The sequence below is a fragment of the Acartia tonsa genome, chromosome 10 (assembly GCF_053477335.1).
Source record: "Acartia tonsa isolate MP-2025a chromosome 10, ASM5347733v1, whole genome shotgun sequence".
NCBI lineage: Eukaryota > Metazoa > Arthropoda > Copepoda > Calanoida > Acartiidae > Acartia > Acartia tonsa.
Genome location: NC_137269.1, coordinates 39,104,658 through 39,122,976, shown reverse-complemented (window position 1 = coordinate 39,122,976; position 18,319 = coordinate 39,104,658). Strand labels below are relative to the sequence as shown.

At 32.2% G+C, this 18,319-nt stretch overlaps 1 protein-coding gene across 2 annotated transcripts in view; it reads right to left on the bottom strand.

The window, feature by feature from the left end:
* Positions 1–5,292: 5,292 nt before the first annotated feature.
* Positions 5,293–18,319, bottom strand: part of LOC145330041 (cytochrome P450 6k1-like) — a 32,859-nt gene continuing 19,832 nt past the window's right edge. For both annotated transcript variants that reach the window (XM_080174575.1, XM_080174576.1), the window contains 8 exons: positions 11,638–11,719; positions 11,239–11,346; positions 10,571–10,709; positions 10,323–10,422; positions 9,173–9,301; positions 8,983–9,050; positions 7,480–7,572; positions 5,293–6,751 (listed from right to left, as the gene is read on the bottom strand). In XM_080174575.1, the coding sequence (XP_080030701.1) occupies positions 6,467–6,751; positions 7,480–7,572; positions 8,983–9,050; positions 9,173–9,301; positions 10,323–10,422; positions 10,571–10,709; positions 11,239–11,346; positions 11,638–11,719 (1,004 nt within the window). In that variant the 3' untranslated portion in view covers positions 5,293–6,466. The remainder of the gene's footprint in view (positions 6,752–7,479; positions 7,573–8,982; positions 9,051–9,172; positions 9,302–10,322; positions 10,423–10,570; positions 10,710–11,238; positions 11,347–11,637; positions 11,720–18,319) is intronic.

Genomic DNA, 18,319 nt, shown 5'->3' with positions numbered 1-18,319 from the left:
TTTGAGTATTTTTGTTGCCTGTGTTTTCCTAGCGGCCATCCTTTTACCTGTTGAGTCACACACCCAGGTAAGTTGTAACTACCTGAATAGGTCATTGTTGTACGGTTCCACGACAAACGTAGGAGTCCCAAACGTAGGAGTGGAAAAACATCGGAGTAGACAAACGCAGGAGTCCCAAACGTCGGAGTGGGACAAACGCAGGAGTGGGACAAACGTCAGAGTGAACAAACGCAGGATTTTTGGGACAAACGTCGGAGTGGACAAACGCAGGAGTCCCAAATTTTTTTTTTCAATTTTGAATTTTTCTTTTATTTTTGATTTTTTTTCAATTTTGATTTTTTTTTCAATTTTGAATTTTTTTTTCAATTTTGATTTTTTTTTATCCAACCTTCCCCCCCCCCCTTTATTCGGTCCCCTTATTTTTCTTAGTTAGGTTAGGTTAGGTTATAGGCCAGGGGGCCGAGCGCTGCGGCTAGGCAGGCTAGGGGGCCGAGCGCTGCGGCCATAACCATTATTTTGTAGACAGGGGTATAAAAAATTTCAAAATTGTCATATTAGCGGACACTCCTGCGTTTTACTTAAGCAATGTCCACCCCGACGTTTGTCCCACTCCTATGTTTGTCCACTCCGACGTTTGGGACTCCTGCGTTTGGGACTCTTGCGTTTGTCCACTCCGACGTTTGGGACTCCTACGTTTGGGGTAGGACCTGTTGTACATGTCATACTCCTAAGTAAGTTGTAACTGCCCTAAAGGTCAACTTTGATCTTTTTATACCTGTCCATTAAAACATTTAATGTTCAAACAAGTACAAAATGTAGATTTATTTAAATAAACACAAACTTCAGTAATAACATGGATTTCAATTATTTCTAATCCTAGGATAATTCTGCGTTGTTAAGCAGACAAGTGAGACAGGCAGACTGTGGATCTAAGGTAAACTATTTCTTTAATTTGTCTCTCTAGATTTGGTTATTTCTTAATTGTTTCTGACTAAACAAAGCTTATAATTTTGTTTCTGTGCAATGTTATTTAATATTTTAATTTCTAACATGAGCAATGGAAAACTTTTTAAGTTTTCAAATACCTAAAATATCATTTTAAAATACCTCAACTTTTTTGTTATCAAAGCTGAAAGCTTCAAATTTGGGGTAATGGGTCTACTTGTGACAGTCTTTCAGCAGTTAGATCGGTGTAATTCTTGCAGGCTTCCTTTAACTAAATCCATAATGCTTAAACCTTCAAAAATTAAATAAATCATGCATCCTATTTTCTAAACTAAAAAGTTTAATTGTACAGACCTGCAAAGATTGTGCAGCCCCCTGCACTGGTTGTGATATGTGTCCTCTCTGTGCTTTCTGCTTTGGTAACACAAAGTAAGTAATTTATTTACTACTCTCAATACGACTTAGTGCTATCCATCGTATGTTACATTAAGATTAACCACAATTTGGGCCCATGACTACAGCCCGGATCAATAAATCAAAAATTGATATTATTAATTTGTATTTTCCTAAGTTCTCTTAAAAATTGGCTTAAAATCTATGGAGACTTTTATTATTGATATTGATTGACTGTTATAAACTAGCAAAGCCCAAACTTTTAAACCAACAAATTTAATACAAGTATTGTGGCATATAGTAACTATAATTAGATTTTTTAGATTTATTATTCTTGGGTGTACATTACAGTGTCTCGGATTAGAAGTGTACATACATAAAAAAAAACAATAATAAATGAATTAAATGAATATTATATACATTTATATATACAGTCAAATTCCAATACTTTCCAGTGGCAGTTTTATAAAAGGTAGGAAGTATGCAGTAATATGTATTCACACATTGTTTTCATACAGGCCATATAGTAAGACAAAAAAAATAGAGAGAAAAAATAATAAGCAATAGATAATAATTTGTGTATATTTATATTTTAGTCCTCCCTGCGACAACTGCAAGCATTGTGGCACAGGCGACAGCGCCATCTCTGACTGCAAGGCATAATTGCTCATTTCAAATATCAATATAAAAACAATATCAATTTATGTTATTTAAAGCTTTAGTATAACTATCACATAAAATCAAAACATAAAATTAACAGGATATCTGTGTTTACCGAATAATCTGCCTAACCGATGAACTAATATGGTTCTCCTTCACAATGTAGCTTCTCATAGGTCCTTGGAAGTTTTTGGGGAAGAATATAAGCCCCCTCCCCCCAAAAAAATTCTTTCAAACTAAAAAAAATTGGAGAGTCGAATTCAAACCCCTTTACTTCAAATACCGCTATAGGGCTCTAGGGGCATAGCTGCTAGTTACTTTATAAAATACCAAGAAAACATTTATGGTAGCTAAGCTACTCTATAAATTATATTTTCACAACCAAATCGTAAAACATAGATAGCATATTGTTCAAGCTTTGGTCTTAGCTGCCTAAAACCACAATAGTGGCCAATTTAAAGCCAACTTAACATGTAGTACCTGGATAACGTACATTTTACATAAATTTTAGATACTTTAAGCATTAAAATCCTTTTTAAAATAAGGCATCAAAACGACGACGTTAGTAACTTGGCAGGATATTCTTTGATATATGTTATAGGACAGTATTTTTAATCTGAGAATTTTCTTTCAATTCATAATATCAATGCTGTTGATATATTTCGTGAGTTTATGATTAATTGTTAACTTTAAAATTTGGTTTAGCAGTGCAGTTTCTATACAACTAGAGTATGTCTGAGTGAATTTACTTTAATTTTGGGTTTATTAAAGTATAACAAAATTAAAAAAAGACTGACAACATCCTGAGTAACGAATCACAGAAAGTTCATGGGTAGGACCAGCAAGCAAAGTGAGATAAAGAGTAGATGTTCAGTTCTCATAAGAAAAAAAGAGAATATGCAAAAACTCCCAGAAAATCACAAAACTTAAAAAAAATATAATGTTTACATCTTTAGAAGACCGACAGTAAGGCGGACAAAACAATTTACAAACCATATTTTCCCCCAAAGCGTTAAGGATTGTTGGACGGACGAACAGACAAAGTGAATTATAGAATAGCTTTGCTACTAAAATGTTTGCTTGTTACATAATTAACTTTCTTTTTATTACGTAATACTCCTTTTGTAAATACATATTGTTTATAATATATCCATCTCTCTTTTTATAAAGTATTATTTTAGCTTTTTATTGCAGCGCTATAAGAGGCAAATTATCTTTTAAAATTGGTGAATTTATAAGCAATACCCTATTAATTTTTTTATCTCTAAAAACAAGTTTTAATGGTTACAAAAGCTTGAAAATTACGTAGCCTTCTATGTTCTAAGTAGGAATGGGGATAATTATTCAACGATTTTTTTTTGGTAAAACCAAGCTTAAGAATAAGCATAACTAATTGAAATATATAAGACTAGCGGCTTCGCCCCTAGCCTCTAGGGGCTCTGCCCCAAGAGGTTTGATCAACCTAATTTTTCGTATTTTAGATTTAAAAAGAAAAAGTAAAAATTTTTTTTTTTTTTGGGGGGGGTATTTTTCATTTTTTGGGGGGGTTGGGGGTGTCCCACCCCCCAAGAAAATAGCTTAAAACCATCACAGGACCAGTAGGTATATTCCCTGAAGAGTAGAGCCCAATCGGTTCAGTGGTTACTGAGATCTTAAGCTTCAGACGGACAGACAGACGGACAGACGGACAGACAGACGGACAGACATCGTTCTACTTTGTATTATAGATATAAAAAGAGGTATAGGATACAAATTACTAAAATTTGCGAAATAAATCTAAAATAATATTTGGGGGGGCAGATAAAAAGTTTTTGTATGAGCCATGGGAAAACCCTATGCACGCCACTGTTAAGATAAAAAATCAATAAGAGTTATACAATCTTTAATAGGTGAAAAAATATTTATTGGCCTTTCCCTTAATCCCTGAAAAGCTTTATCAAGATAAAAAGTAATGGGACACGTTTTGCTTCTTTTCAGAGGACAGAGATATATATTAATGAACGATAATTGTTCCTTCCCTACTTGTGTGAAATAATGCTTTAAATTGCCTGTGATTTCAGTATGGTAAATTAATGATTCATTGTCAAGTACCCCTCCAAAATTTTCCAAAGTTTCGCACTAAAAATTCTTTAGAGAACAACATTTACTTTGTAGACTTCTTAACTCCCCACTCTCCCCAATAAATAAACAACTGAACGGTTCAGCCTTAAGAGACAGACAAACAAACGGCCAGACAGACATTTTTTGATACTCTCAATCAAAGATTTGAAAATGAGCAAAAATGATTTGTAGAAAAAATGCCAGAGAGGCAAGAACTCTGAGACCTGCAGGAATTGCAGAAAGAACTGCTAAAAATGTTGTAAATGTTGTACAAATTTTATAAATGTCCTGTATTATATTTAAATAAACTTTTTAAAAACATTTATTTCATTAATTTTTAGTAAACCTACTCTATATGAATGATATATTTATGTCAGTCAGTATGCAACATAATCTAAATAAAATAACTCATATAAATCTTTATGTTTATTGTCAACTTCAGAAAAGTTGACAGTGTCTTTTACTAAATGCAAAAATAAGCCGGCGGTTTCCCTCAAATTTTTTACGACGAGCACAGAAATCTTCCCACTCTTTATTTAGGTGTTTGTGTTTTACCATAGATCAGATTGATTTAGGTTATATTGGGTATAGGGTACCCCGCAGGATTAGGGCCTTTTAGGGCAGGGGTTAGGTATACAGACAGAAAAGATCTAAACCCAGCCCCAACTTATTTTCAGTATATTTATAAATAAGGGAGGGGGTTCCTTATATGCTATGTACTTTGAGGGAAAGAACCAAAAGACAATTCAAGATTAAAAAATAGTAGTATGTATTTAATGCTCTTGTTTCAAAGAAAAAAAAAACTATTTTAATTCAAGCTATACATTTTTGTATCTAATATAACTGTATCATAATCTACTGGCCCTCTAAATCTTACTGTAAAGAAAACCACCCTCAAATGTTTTAATGTGAAGAAAGCTATCCTCAAATAGGAAATTCTATTTAATCCAATATTTATTGATTGGTTAAATTAGATAAAAAAAGTATATCTATTAATAACTTAATTCTTTGACCTTTCTTAAATGTATTATGATTTATGCCTCTTTCTAAGAATTCTACAAATTGCTCCTTCCTACCTTCACACAATGCAGTGCATAAAAAGGGTTATTATAAAAAGAAATTAATTTATTTAGACTAAATTCTTTTAGATTAAAACAAATCAAATTCTTTTTACATGCATAACAGTATCAATATTTCCGATAAATATTTTATTAATTTGAAGTAAAACAAAAACAAATTATCAGTACAATATCATAATTTTATGAAAACAATAATCAAAAGATCATAGGACTACTAACAAATAAGTTTTAAAGATAACTAAGATATTGGTATAATTTTACCATAACAAAAAATAGTTATTAACATAACTAATAAAGAGCACATACAGTACAAAAAAACAAAAAAAAAATAATAAAAAAACAAGGATGACAACATCCATAAGTAGCGACGCTCAAAGTTTATTGATAGACATCAGGAGAAAAAATTATCTTTAGAGTATGTTTTAAAAAGACATAAATGAAATAAATCACGAAACCTTTTAAAAAGGAATTGATCTAGCACCCCAACCAATAGCAAGTCTTTCTTAATCTTGGTGAAAATATTTATAATGTTGACTTCATTAATTCCTAAAAATTCCAGCTGTTTATCTTTAACAGGAGTCAAAAATCATGAAAACTTGAAAAACTAGGAATCGATCTAGCACCCCAATCAATATACATATCTTAATGAAACTTAGTAAAAATATGTAGGATGCAAATTTACTTAATCCTTGAAAGTTTCAGTCGTCTGTTTTGAAAAGGAGTTGAAAAAATTACGAAAATAAAAAAAATCTAGGAATCGATCTAGCACCCCAATTAACAAACAGATGTACAAAACAATGTATAGATTAGATGCGCATATGTCATGGGAATCTTCACTAAAAATTTCAGCTGTCTATCTTTTATAGAGGCCGAGAAAATCACGTTCCCCCACTTTGTCTCAGAAAGACGGACGGACATTTCGAATTATAGAGTAGCTTCGCTACTAAAAACAAAGTAATGCTATAATTTTATATTTTTTAAAGCACCTGTTTATTTTAAAAAGATTCTGTAAACTATTAGTCTAAAATAAAAAAAATTCAAAGGAGCTTTGTATTAAACCTAAGAATTATTTAGATAGGTTAGGAGTTCAACTCACTATCAAATAGAGAAAAAAAATAATGACCTCTACTTTGATAAAATATTTAAAAGGCAATTGTTTATAAAACTTAAAAGGAAAATCGTTATTTTTTAGGTGCTATTTATATTTTTGGCATATTATTCTGTTTTGTTCTCCATTATCATGAATGTATATCTCTTTTTATTGAGAATGTAGTTTAGGTTACCATTTATTATCTGGCTACAATATTTGCCCAGAGGCCTCCTTTCACATACCCCAACTGGCTTGTTGGGTCTATTTCTAGAACTTCAGGATTCTTGGAACTTGGCAAGAAGCTGAACCTTCGCATCACCAAAGCCATGGCAACCTTCGCCTCCAGCAGAGCAAATCTCATTCCTATGCATGCCCTCGGCCCCTGTCCAAACGCCAGAAATGAGTAAGGACTGCGTGATTGGCGAGCTTCTTTTGAGAAGTTGTCAGGGTTGAATTGGTCAGGGTTGGGATAATAACGTTCATCCTACATAGTAAATATAAAGTAAAAATTTAAAATTAGTTGCAATCCCTAAAAGTTTCTTTGGAGCACTGATCCCTACCCCCTTTTTTTTTATTAAAATAAAAAATAACAAATGCCTGTAGATGACAACGATGCAACCCTGTACCCAATATCACCTGAACCCTGACACTATAAAACTTCTTCCTTCTTTTCAAATTATTACAAAATAAGGGGGGGGGGGATTGGTTCAGTTGTTAACATTTTATGGGAATACGCCTAAAATTCAACTATGTTTATCATGGTGGAGAATTCGGTTCCAGGACAAACGCAGGAGTCCCAAACGTCAGAGTGGACAAACGCAGGAGTGTTAAAATATGTAAGTATTTCTATACAGGTTAGTAGGTTAAGCTTTGAATATACAAATAAGCCCCCCGCAGGGGTTACATTTAAAAAACCTAAAATATGGTTTAAAATAGGTTAGGTTAGGTTAAGTGTCCACTCCTGCGTTTGTCCACTCCGACGTTTGGGACTCCTACGTTTGTCATAGGACCGAGAATCCAAATATGAAATTTTTTTAAAGTAGGCCTCCGTTAAAAAGTTAAAACATTATGTTTAAGTTTTTTTTCAATTTTATAGCTGTTTATATAATGCTTCTTTATTGTTGTTAATTTACTGGTATAAAACACAGAATAAAATAAAGCATTTGTATAAAACATAAAACATTTCATCAAATTATTGAAAATTTACTGTGCCTTGTGAATGCCCATAGCTGAGATGGTCAACATGTCTTCTTTTCTGACCCAGTAGTCTGTACCTGGCAGCTTGTAATCTGTATTGCAGCATCTGGTAAAAAGTAAGATAATTGTTTAATACAAAATTTTACAATATTGTGATGAGAAGTTGATTTAATCTAAGAGGTGAAAATATGGTTGAGTAAAGGTTGAATTATAGCCTAAAACTTTATAATGAAAAAAAAGATGACAAGCAAATATATTTTTATTTAAAGAAGGTGGGTGGATGATGGGTATCGCTATTTTAGCCAGCTGCGAACATTACTTTATCAGAGTACATGAAAATTTGGTGCAACATACAAGTAATAATCTATCGATTTATTTATTACTTATAGAAAATGATTGAAACTATTGAACCATGGGATATAGCCAGGGAAGAGGGGGGGGGGGGGGGTGTTCTGACACTTTTGCATATACAGTGATTATAGGCTTTGGAGTAATAAGTTTTGTTCTAACTTGAAAATCCAAATCCAATATTTAAAAAAATGGAAAACTACATTCCAAAAGGAAACTTTTTTTTGTGAAATAACCCATCCTCTCACTCCAAGGACAAAGCCTATAATCACTGTTTACGCAAAAGTGTCAGAACTCCCCCCCCCCCCTTCTTTATTAGTAGCGAAGCTACTCTATAATTCGAAATGTCCGTCCGTCCGTCCGTCTGTCCGTCCGTCTGTCCGTCCGTCTGTCCGTGTAAGACAGAATAGGGGAAACGTGATTTTCTCGGCTCCTATTAAAGATAGACAGCTGAAATTTTTTGACAGCATTCCCATTATTAAGTAGCACAATTAACTATAAAACACCAAGGGCGGTCGGACCCCTTTTTAGCAGGTTTTAGGCTATTTTTGTATGTTTCACATTTTTCTCCATATCTTCAGTGTTTATGGTCCGATTTTCAAAATTTTTTCAGTTATTGATATCAAAATTAAATTTCCTGTCGTTTACAGAAAACAACCATGACGGCCACACTGCCATTTTGCAGGTTTTAGGCTATTTTTGTATTTTTCACATTTCCACCATATCTTCAGTGTTTATGGTCCAATTTTCAAAATTTTTTTCAGTTATAGATATGAGAATTAAATTTCCCGTCGTTTAAAGAAAACATCCATGACGGCCAGACTGCCTTTTTGCAGGTTTTAGGCTATTTTTGTATCTATCACATTATTCTCCATATCTTCAGTGTTTATGGTCCGATTTTCAAAATTTTTTCAGTTATAGATATCAAAATTAAATTTCCCGTCGTTTAAAGAAAACAACCATGGCGGTCAGACTGCCTTTTATCAGGTTTTTGGCTATTTCTATATGTTTTAAATATTTCCCCATATATTTGGTGTTTTTGGTCCAATTTTCAAACTTTTTTGGGATAAATACACTTTAAATCTACTTTTACGTATTTCCATCCACGATTTTTTGTGCTTCGCTACTTATGGATGTTGTCATCCTTGTTAAATAATAATCCACTTTCCTAAATAGATTTCCAGCAGGTGTATGCATCCTTAGAGTCTCATGTACACAGCTGTCCAGGTAAGGAAGTCCTTGTATTAGGGTTGACAAATTTTTACTGAGTTTTTGAAAAAATGTACGCTGTATTTTTCTAACATTTAGCATTTTTTTCTCTAAAAAATTATTTTAAATGGCAACAAGTTGTCAACCCTGCCTTGAATAGTTGTGTAATCTGGTATTTTCCCGCCATTGTCTTCAAAAGCCTGATCAATTTCCGCTTGCAGTCTCGTCTGAATCTCAGAATTATTACCAAGTTCATAGCCAAGAAAAGAAAGGGTCATCCCTGAAACAAAAAAAGTAGATTAATTACTTTTTCTTTTCTTTTTAAATCTAAAATAAAAAATTGGGTTCTCTGTAGTATCATACCCAACAACTAGAAGTATAAGAGAGGAAGCAACATTAATATTATTATTGTTATACTTGTAGTATCATACCCAACAACTAGAAGTATAGGAGAGGTAGCAACATTAATATTTTTATTGTTATACCTGTAGTATCATACCCAACAACTAGAAGTATAAGAGAGGAAGCAACATTAATATTTGTATTGTTATACCTGTAGAATCATACCCAGCAACTAGAAGTATAAGAGAGGAAGCAACATTAATATTTGTATTGTTATACCTGTAGTATCATACCCAACAACTAGAAGTATAAGAGAGGTAGCAACATTAATATTTTTATTGTTATACCTGTAGTATCATACCCAACAACTAGAAGTATAAGAGAGGAAGCAACATTAATATTATTATTGTTATACTTGTAGTATCATACCCAACAACTAGAAGTATAAGAGAGGTAGCAACATTAATATTTGTATTGTTATACCTGTAGTATCATACCCAACAACTAGAAGTATAAGAGAGGAAGCAACATTAATATTTGTATTGTTATACCTGTAGTATCATACCCAGCAACTAGAAGTATAAGAGAGGAAGCAACATTAATATTTGTATTGTTATACCTGTAGTATCATACCCAACAACTAGAAGTATAAGAGAGGAAGCAACATTAATATTTGTATTGTTATACCTGTAGTATCATACCCAGCAACTAGAAGTATAAGAGAGGAAGCAACATTAATATTTGTATTGTTATACCTGTAGTATCATACCCAACAACTAGAAGTATAAGAGAGGAAGCAACATTAATATTTGTATTGTTATACCTGTAGTATCATACCCAGCAACTAGAAGTATAAGAGAGGAAGCAACATTAATATTTGTATTGTTATACCTGTAGTATCATACCCAACAACTAGAAGTATAAGAAAGGAAGCAACATTAATATTTGTATTGTTATACCTGTAGTATCATACCCAGCAACTAGAAGTACAAGAGAGGTAGCAACAATTATGTCTTCATCAAATTGTTTTTTCTTGACTTGATGATTAAACTGCATATCCTGTAAAGTTTAAAATATTGTTTTTTAATTCATTATTTATGATACATTTTTTATATTATTCATGTTTATTTGATGAATATTCTTTCAAATACTACTAAGTTTTCATTATATTTGTACATGATAAATCAGTAAAATCTTTGGTAGTTACCTTTTCATACTGATCATCTATGTCTTTGTTAGCATTGTCATCACCCTTGTTAGCATCATTCTCTTGATCAGCTCCCTCTGCCTTGATACAGTCTATCATTAAGTCAATAAGATCATTCTCTCTTTTGCCTGACTTTCGCCTGTTTAAGAGTTCAGTTCAGAAATTAACACTAAGCAAGAAATTAAGAATCTTTGTTTTTATTCAGTTAAAATATCCAAAACCATGTATTGTAAAAAAAATAATTTAGTCTGTCTAACACAATCATTGATTAATAAAATAGAATGCAAGAATGATATCATCATTCATAAGTAGCGAAGCACAAAAAAAAGGATGGGAATACGAAACCCTTTTGATGTATTTTTTCATTTTTAATATTTATATTTTGTAGCAGGACTGACGTACAAAGTAAATAACACACTGAATGCTCATTGGAATTAATCTCACATAATACAGTAGTTTATCTCAAAAAGCAGCTAGGAAAATCCCATTTCGCTCATTGCGTTACGGACTGACTCACGGACGGCCAGACAAACAAAGTGAATTGTAGAGTAGCTTCAATTATAAAAAAAATTAATAATAGTAGGATCTTATCTTAATTTTGTATTGAATCTAGAAATTAAAAATCGTAGAGAAGAAACTCTACCATTATGTTGTATTATCTGAACTGCCTGTATTCAATAGACTGTCTGATAACAGTATCAAAGAACTTTGTCTCCTTGGGCTTGAAAGCGTTGTAATTCAATGCCTTGTGGAGTGTCTTAACACCAGGCAGCAACCTAAACAACAGTTGATAGTATCAAAAGCTGAAGAAAAAACCTTCATCAAGTAGAAATAACTTTATATATATTTTCTTTGATTCCAGCGAAAATTGACTTTTTATTGGTTTGAATTTTAAATCCTGTTTTTTTGTCCACACGCCTCATAGCTCCTTTTACTTTGAGTCTCTTTAGAGTCTCTTTGCAGTACTATCATGAATTAAATCAAAGAGCCAGTCATAGAATTTGCATCTTTCAATGTGCTCCCCACCTCTTCCATTATTTAGAAATTCAATGGATAATGAAGGATACCTTGAGAGCATGCCAATAGTGTCACCAAATGTGTTGATAAAAATTCTGGCGGCTGCTTTCACAAACTTGGAATCCTTGTCCTGTTTTCATGGATTACAATTTTAACCAGACATATGTCTACTTGAAATCTATTCAATAGATCTTTGACAATGGAAATTTGAAACTCTCGGGTCAATATTTCTTTAATATTCCCCCTATTTTCTAACTGTCCAAAGACGTTTATAATAATTAGGGAAAGGGTTGAATTTGGACAGGAAACCTAAATATTAAAATCTTTTCTAAATTTTTACGATCCTGAAAGTTAATATTTACTGATATTTTCCAATAAATTTTTTCGTTTCGTCAAAATTTGGAAAAATAGCCAATATGGCTGTCTAGAAAAAACACGAAACCTCTACACCTAATATTTTCTCAGTGTTTTTTTTTACTTTTTATACAATTTTTTTTAAAAATTAAATATTGATGAGTTTTTTATTTTTATAGAATGAATTATAAAAAAAATAATATTGGTTGATTGGTTTTTGCGATATCAGAACTCAGAACCATATCAGTTTTACTTTTAAACAATTCAATAAATATGAAAACTTTAAAAATTAAATATTGATGAGTTTTTTTTATTTTTTTAGAATGAATTATAAAAAAATAATATTGGTTGATTGGTTTTTGCGATATCAGAACCATATCAGTTTTACTTGTAAACAATTCAATAAATATGAAAACTTAGATATAAAATTTGTATAATAGATAAGACTTTTAAATAATTTATTCTCCCCTTTCTTTATTCCAAAAATCTCGATTTTTCTTTCATTGTCATATCCTAGTATTTATTATGTGTATTTGTATTGTCGTGTGAGTATGTGAGAGGGTTGTAAAGGATAGATAAATTACCACCCCCCCCCCCTCTCCCTCACATAGCTGTTAAGACTTAAGATTTTTTGTTTCAGGCTTTCAGCGTATCTACTCTATAATAATCCACCTTCCAAAGATCCAACACCCTACATTATCCAACCCTCCACCCTGCTTACTGTCTTCTACATTTCAACTCAACCATATATCAAACTTGCTAATATCATAAAGTGAAAGAAAAGTTAAAAAATAAACCACCAATAACCATTAAATAATGTATTAATCATTCTAACTCAAGTAATATGTACTAATAATCATAACTTTTTTTACTTTAATGAAATAAATAATCTAAATAAATAAATAAACTATGTTGACTTAAATAAAATGAAAATAAATATTTTTATTTTATTTGGATTGGAGTTAGTTTTGTAAATTGTAACGATTTGTCCTTGTTCTCTAAGGTCTCATATTTCCTGTATCATGAGTTGACCCTTAGCTTTATGCGGTCATAAATGTTCCCCCCCCCCCCAAAAAAAAAACGCTTTTATCAATATACCTTGTATATTGGGGAATATTAACAAGGATTAAAACATCCATAAAAACTAGTACTGAAACTTTATGACAAACGGATACAGGAAGCAAATGCCTACATTACCAGAAATGAAAAAAGCTATCCGCTTTCTTACGGAGATTGACCAGCCCTAATTATAAAAAAGCTATTGTTCTGTAAGATTAAAACGATTTCTGAAACTGTATAACAAACGGATAATAACACTTAAATAGTTCAGAATAGTCGACAAATAGTCGACGGACAAACTGACCCTAATTATAGAAAATTATTGTTCTGTATGAAGATCTCATATTTCTCATGTGAGTTCAGTTAAGTTGACCCTTCCAGTTTCCCTTCCTTAATCAGGTGACATAAATTTTTCCTCCCCGCCCCCCCCCCCCAAAAAAAAATATTGTACAGCGATTAAGCGAAGATATGTTAATTTTATTTACCATAAAAACGAGATTCAGATTTCAATTTGAGATCCTTGGTAGAGAGATATTAACAGACATCCTATTATTTTATTTTTTGGTTTTCAATGATAACTATGACATATATAGAGTAGACAGAACAGAAAAAGAGTAGTTTTTATTGCAAATCAAATATAATTTTTTTCATTTGTTTTTTATCCGTGGAGATTAACAGACATCCTATTATTTTATTCTTTGGTTTTCAATGATAACTATGATATATAGACAGAACAGAAATGTACAATCGTTTGATTATTAAAACCAGTTTTTTTAGCCCCGAGGAGCCGTTTAACTATGAAAGAAATAGCTATCTGTCTTAAAGAACGAACGAATTAAAAAGTAAAAACTTTGTATATTTGTTTTATTCAAAAAGAGTAGGTTTTATTGCAATTAGAGTCTTCCAACTAATTCACTTACAATTTTGCTTCATATCCGTGTCATGTTATTTAGTTGACCCTTTTTAAAAAATTTAAATTTCCCTTCCTTGCGAAAGAATGTTTTTAAAACTTAAAACATATGAAATGATATTATCAGATATTATCATCAATCTATAATATAATTGGCCAAAAAGCCTTCATAAAGTGTTATAAAGAGAATATAGTATCACTGAAGATATCTATATTCCAACTTTCAATATGTAACTTTGAAGCAATTTTGTTTGTTTTCTACATTACCGAATACTTTGTGAAATCAATTCGTCTCAAATGTAACTTTTCTTAAAAATAGGTTTCTAAAACTTGAAATATAATTTTTAACTTTTCTTACCAATGAATGATGAAAGTATAAATTTAAGAACAATTTGAAATATTTACCCTCTAACGGCTAATTTATTTACTATAATTTCATCGTATTAAATCCAAATTTAATCTTGTTTCTCCCCCCCCCCCCATCCCAATTATTACCATACCATTACCAGGTTGGTTACGATATTATATATTTGTTTTTTATCCGTGGACCGTGTGACATGAAAGATTAAGCATCAAATCCTCCCCCCCTCCTCAAAGGGGAAATTAGCAGAATTCTTACATGTCTACCTAATAAAACATACATAAGTAGCGAAGCTCTAAAATTATGAATAATAAATAGACCATTTGGAACAATGTATGGTTGTCTTTTGAAGCATTAAGCTAATAGAAAAACGTTAAAACTTAAACAATTGAATTTACAATTACATAATCCTAAATTTGCCTAAACTTAAAATTGTTTATTAATTATTTCTTATCAGTTCAGCATTTTGATTATTATTTATTATTGTCAACTGTCCTATCCCCTCCTAATATTTATGTTTTTCCCCCTTTTTTTTTGGGGGGGGGGGGGAGCTAAACAGATATCCTATTACCTCCTAATATTTATTACATACAACACCAACCCCAATTTTAGGGGGTTACATGGAGAAAATGTTAAAAATTATGAGATTTTTACAAATTACACCTCTAAATATATAAAGATAGAATATAGATTATTATTATTGTCCACTGTCCTATCCCCTCCTAATATTTATGTTTTTCCCCCTTTTTTTTTGGGGGGGGGGCGCGCATTACCACTCCGCCCATATTCATAATGAGCGGTGAAAATGGACAAAAAAATTGTAAAATACGTGATAAAACATTTATAACAATCTTTTTCTATATATAACAATATAGTGTATTTCCGTAAAAAGACTCGGACGGAGGGACGTATGGACATACCTTAATTATAGAGTAACAAGGATTCTTATAATTTCATTTTCACTATGTTTATATATATGAGAGGGGGGGGGGGTCACGATTAATTTTTAACTTGGGGAGTGGGTAAGATTATAATTTATTATACTAGTGTAGTCTCACCCCTCCCCTATTTGAAGGTTGACCGTTACAACTTACGATACAAATATTGACCCCTCCCCCCCCCCCCCCAAGAAATAAGTTAACAATTCAAAACATATGGAAAATAGGAATTAGCGAAGCTTTTCTATAATTTGTGTTGGTTATAAACGTCAGTTAGTATTACTATTTTATATAATTTATAGACAGAATACTTACTTTATAATTATACTTATGCATTTATGTTAATGTTCCCCCCCCCCCCCCCCCCAAGAAACAAAACAAAACAAAACATATGGAAAATTCAAAATACTAGGAATTAGCGAAGCTTTTCTATAATTTGTGTTGGTTATAGACGTCAGTATGTTAGTATTTATATAATTTATAGACAGAATACTTACTTATAATTTTGATTATACTAATGCATTTATGTTAATGTTTTGCTTTAATGGATATTGTCATCCTTGTTAAAAATATTTCACACATCCCATTCCCTTCATATTTGAAGATATCTAGAATATTATAAATCTTAATAATTTCTTGGAAACCAACAACAAAGAAAAATTTGTAGGGGGTAATTAATGATTCCTTGAAATTTCATTTGCTTACAGACCTTTGAAGTGACAACATTTGAACATTTGTTTTATTTTTGCTATCGTTATTATGGCGGAACAAGGACAGAGAGTCAGAGTTGGGCGCAGGCGCAAGCCGGTAGCGATGGATGACTTGGTTCCTTACTTCCCCCGTACTCTTACCTGCACAGATCCAGAACCAAGTTTATACCCCGACCTGATGCCTGGATGGTACGCCCATTATCAGGTCCTACACAGATCTTTTAAAGATATATCTAACCTGCTTTACAGGTCGGGGTTTCAGAGTGTTCGTAATATGCAGGCGATCAGACTATTTAGTGAAGGAATTGGTATATACCAATTCCTTCACCAAGCCCTTCCATCTTCTCAGTGTACACGCGAAGAAAATGAACTTGTTCTGCAGCAAATGGAAGCCAAATGCAACGGTTACCGTGACGACGTTATCCAGGCGTTAGCTGTCTATGACCGTGCGATTAATTTAGATGGCACAGTAGATCTATCATCAGATGAAGACGAATATCCCGATATCTCCGGCGATGTAAATCCATCTTCCGATGATGACGATATTGACGCCATCCTGGAAGTTCTGGAACACGAAGGTGGCGCGAGCGAAGGTGAAGGTGATGACTCTGATGAGTCTGTGATCATTATGGATTGATCATTGATGTTGCGTTGAGTTGAGATCGCATTCCTGTGAATATTTAGTTAGATTCCACATAAATAACTTGACATATATATGCTATAATAATAAAACTATGAAAAATAATTTTCTTATTTTTATTTAATTTAATTTGTAATTGCGATGCTGCTCTATAATTTGAATTATAATTGAAGAAGTAAGCTCTGTTTGTCTGTAGCTAAGGATCTCGCTAACCACTGAACCTATATGGTTCTCCTTTACAGTACAGCTTCGTATAGGTCCTTAGATGGTTTTAGGCTAGAGAGACGTTTGATATAGTTAAAGTTTAGTTAGGTCGTTAATTAATATATGTTTACGAAATACTTATGTTTCTGCCGTGATTATTTGTGTACTTATTTTAACTTTGAATTGAAGACATAAATTTAAAATTATCAATAGCTATAGTATTAACTTTAACAAACAAAAACATTTAAAGTGCCACTAGAGGCCTCTAGGGGCGTAGCCGCTAGTAAACTTATAAAGAAGTAAGCTCTGTTTGTCTGTAGCTAAGGATCTCGCTAACCACTGAACCTATATGGTTCTCCTTTACAGTAGAGCTTCGTATAGGTCCTTAGATGGTTTTAGGCTAGAGAGACGTTTGATATAGTTAAAGTTTAGTTAGGTCGTTAATTAATATATGTTTACGAAATACTTATGTTTCTGCCGTGATTATTTGTGTACTTATTTTAACTTTGAATTGAAGACATAAATTTAAAATTATCAATAGCTATAGTATTAACTTTAACAAACAAAAACATTTAAAGTGCCACTAGAGGCCTCTAGGGGCGTAGCCGCTAGTAAACTTATAAAGAAGTAAGCTCTGTTTGTCTGTAGCTAAGGATCTCGCTAACCACTGAACCTATATGGTTCTCCTTTACAGTACAGCTTCGTATAGGTCCTTAGATGGTTTTAGGCTATTTTTCTGCCCTTTCATATCCCTTCGAATATAGAGCCTCTAAATGCTAGGGGCGCAGCCGTTTGTATCCAAGGAAGAGAGACGTTTGATATAGTTATTTGATATACTTAGGTAGGTAGGTAGGTAGGTTCGAATATAGAGCCTCTAAATGCTAGGGGCGCAGCCGTTTGTATCCAAGGAAGAGAGACGTTTGATATAGTTATTTGATAAAACTTAGGTAGGTTAGGTAAGCGTTCCACGTATTTAAAATTATCAATAGCTATTTCTTGCATCGTTAACGAATAAAAGCTAACTATCTCGGACGAAAAATCAACATGTTTAAAATGGACGTACGGACATTCTGGTAATGATTATAGAGTTGCTACGCTTTCTAAATCGGACGGACCGTCCATAAGAATGAATAAAAAAGTGTATTATTTCGAGTTTCTTATCACATTTATTTTTATCACGAATATGAATATGAAATGAAATGAATGAAATACAAAATGAAAATGAAACAATGAAATTGAAAAACGAAAAAAAAACAGACAGACAGACAGACAGACAGACATATTTACATTTAGAAATATAAAGTAGATTTGCTACTAAAAAATGAAAATGAAACAATGAAATTGAAAAAAAAATTAAATGAAAATATTAAAACTAAAGAAAAGGGGTAGTTTCACGAAATGCATTTGAACTTAATTTAGTGAACCGCATATTTTATCCTGGTTAAATGGGTAAACTACATTTATATGGCATATATTTGAAATGAATTCAATTTTCTACCACGTAGTTTTTAAAATATCAAGACCTTAAAATTGTCTTTTTTGTGATATATGCAATT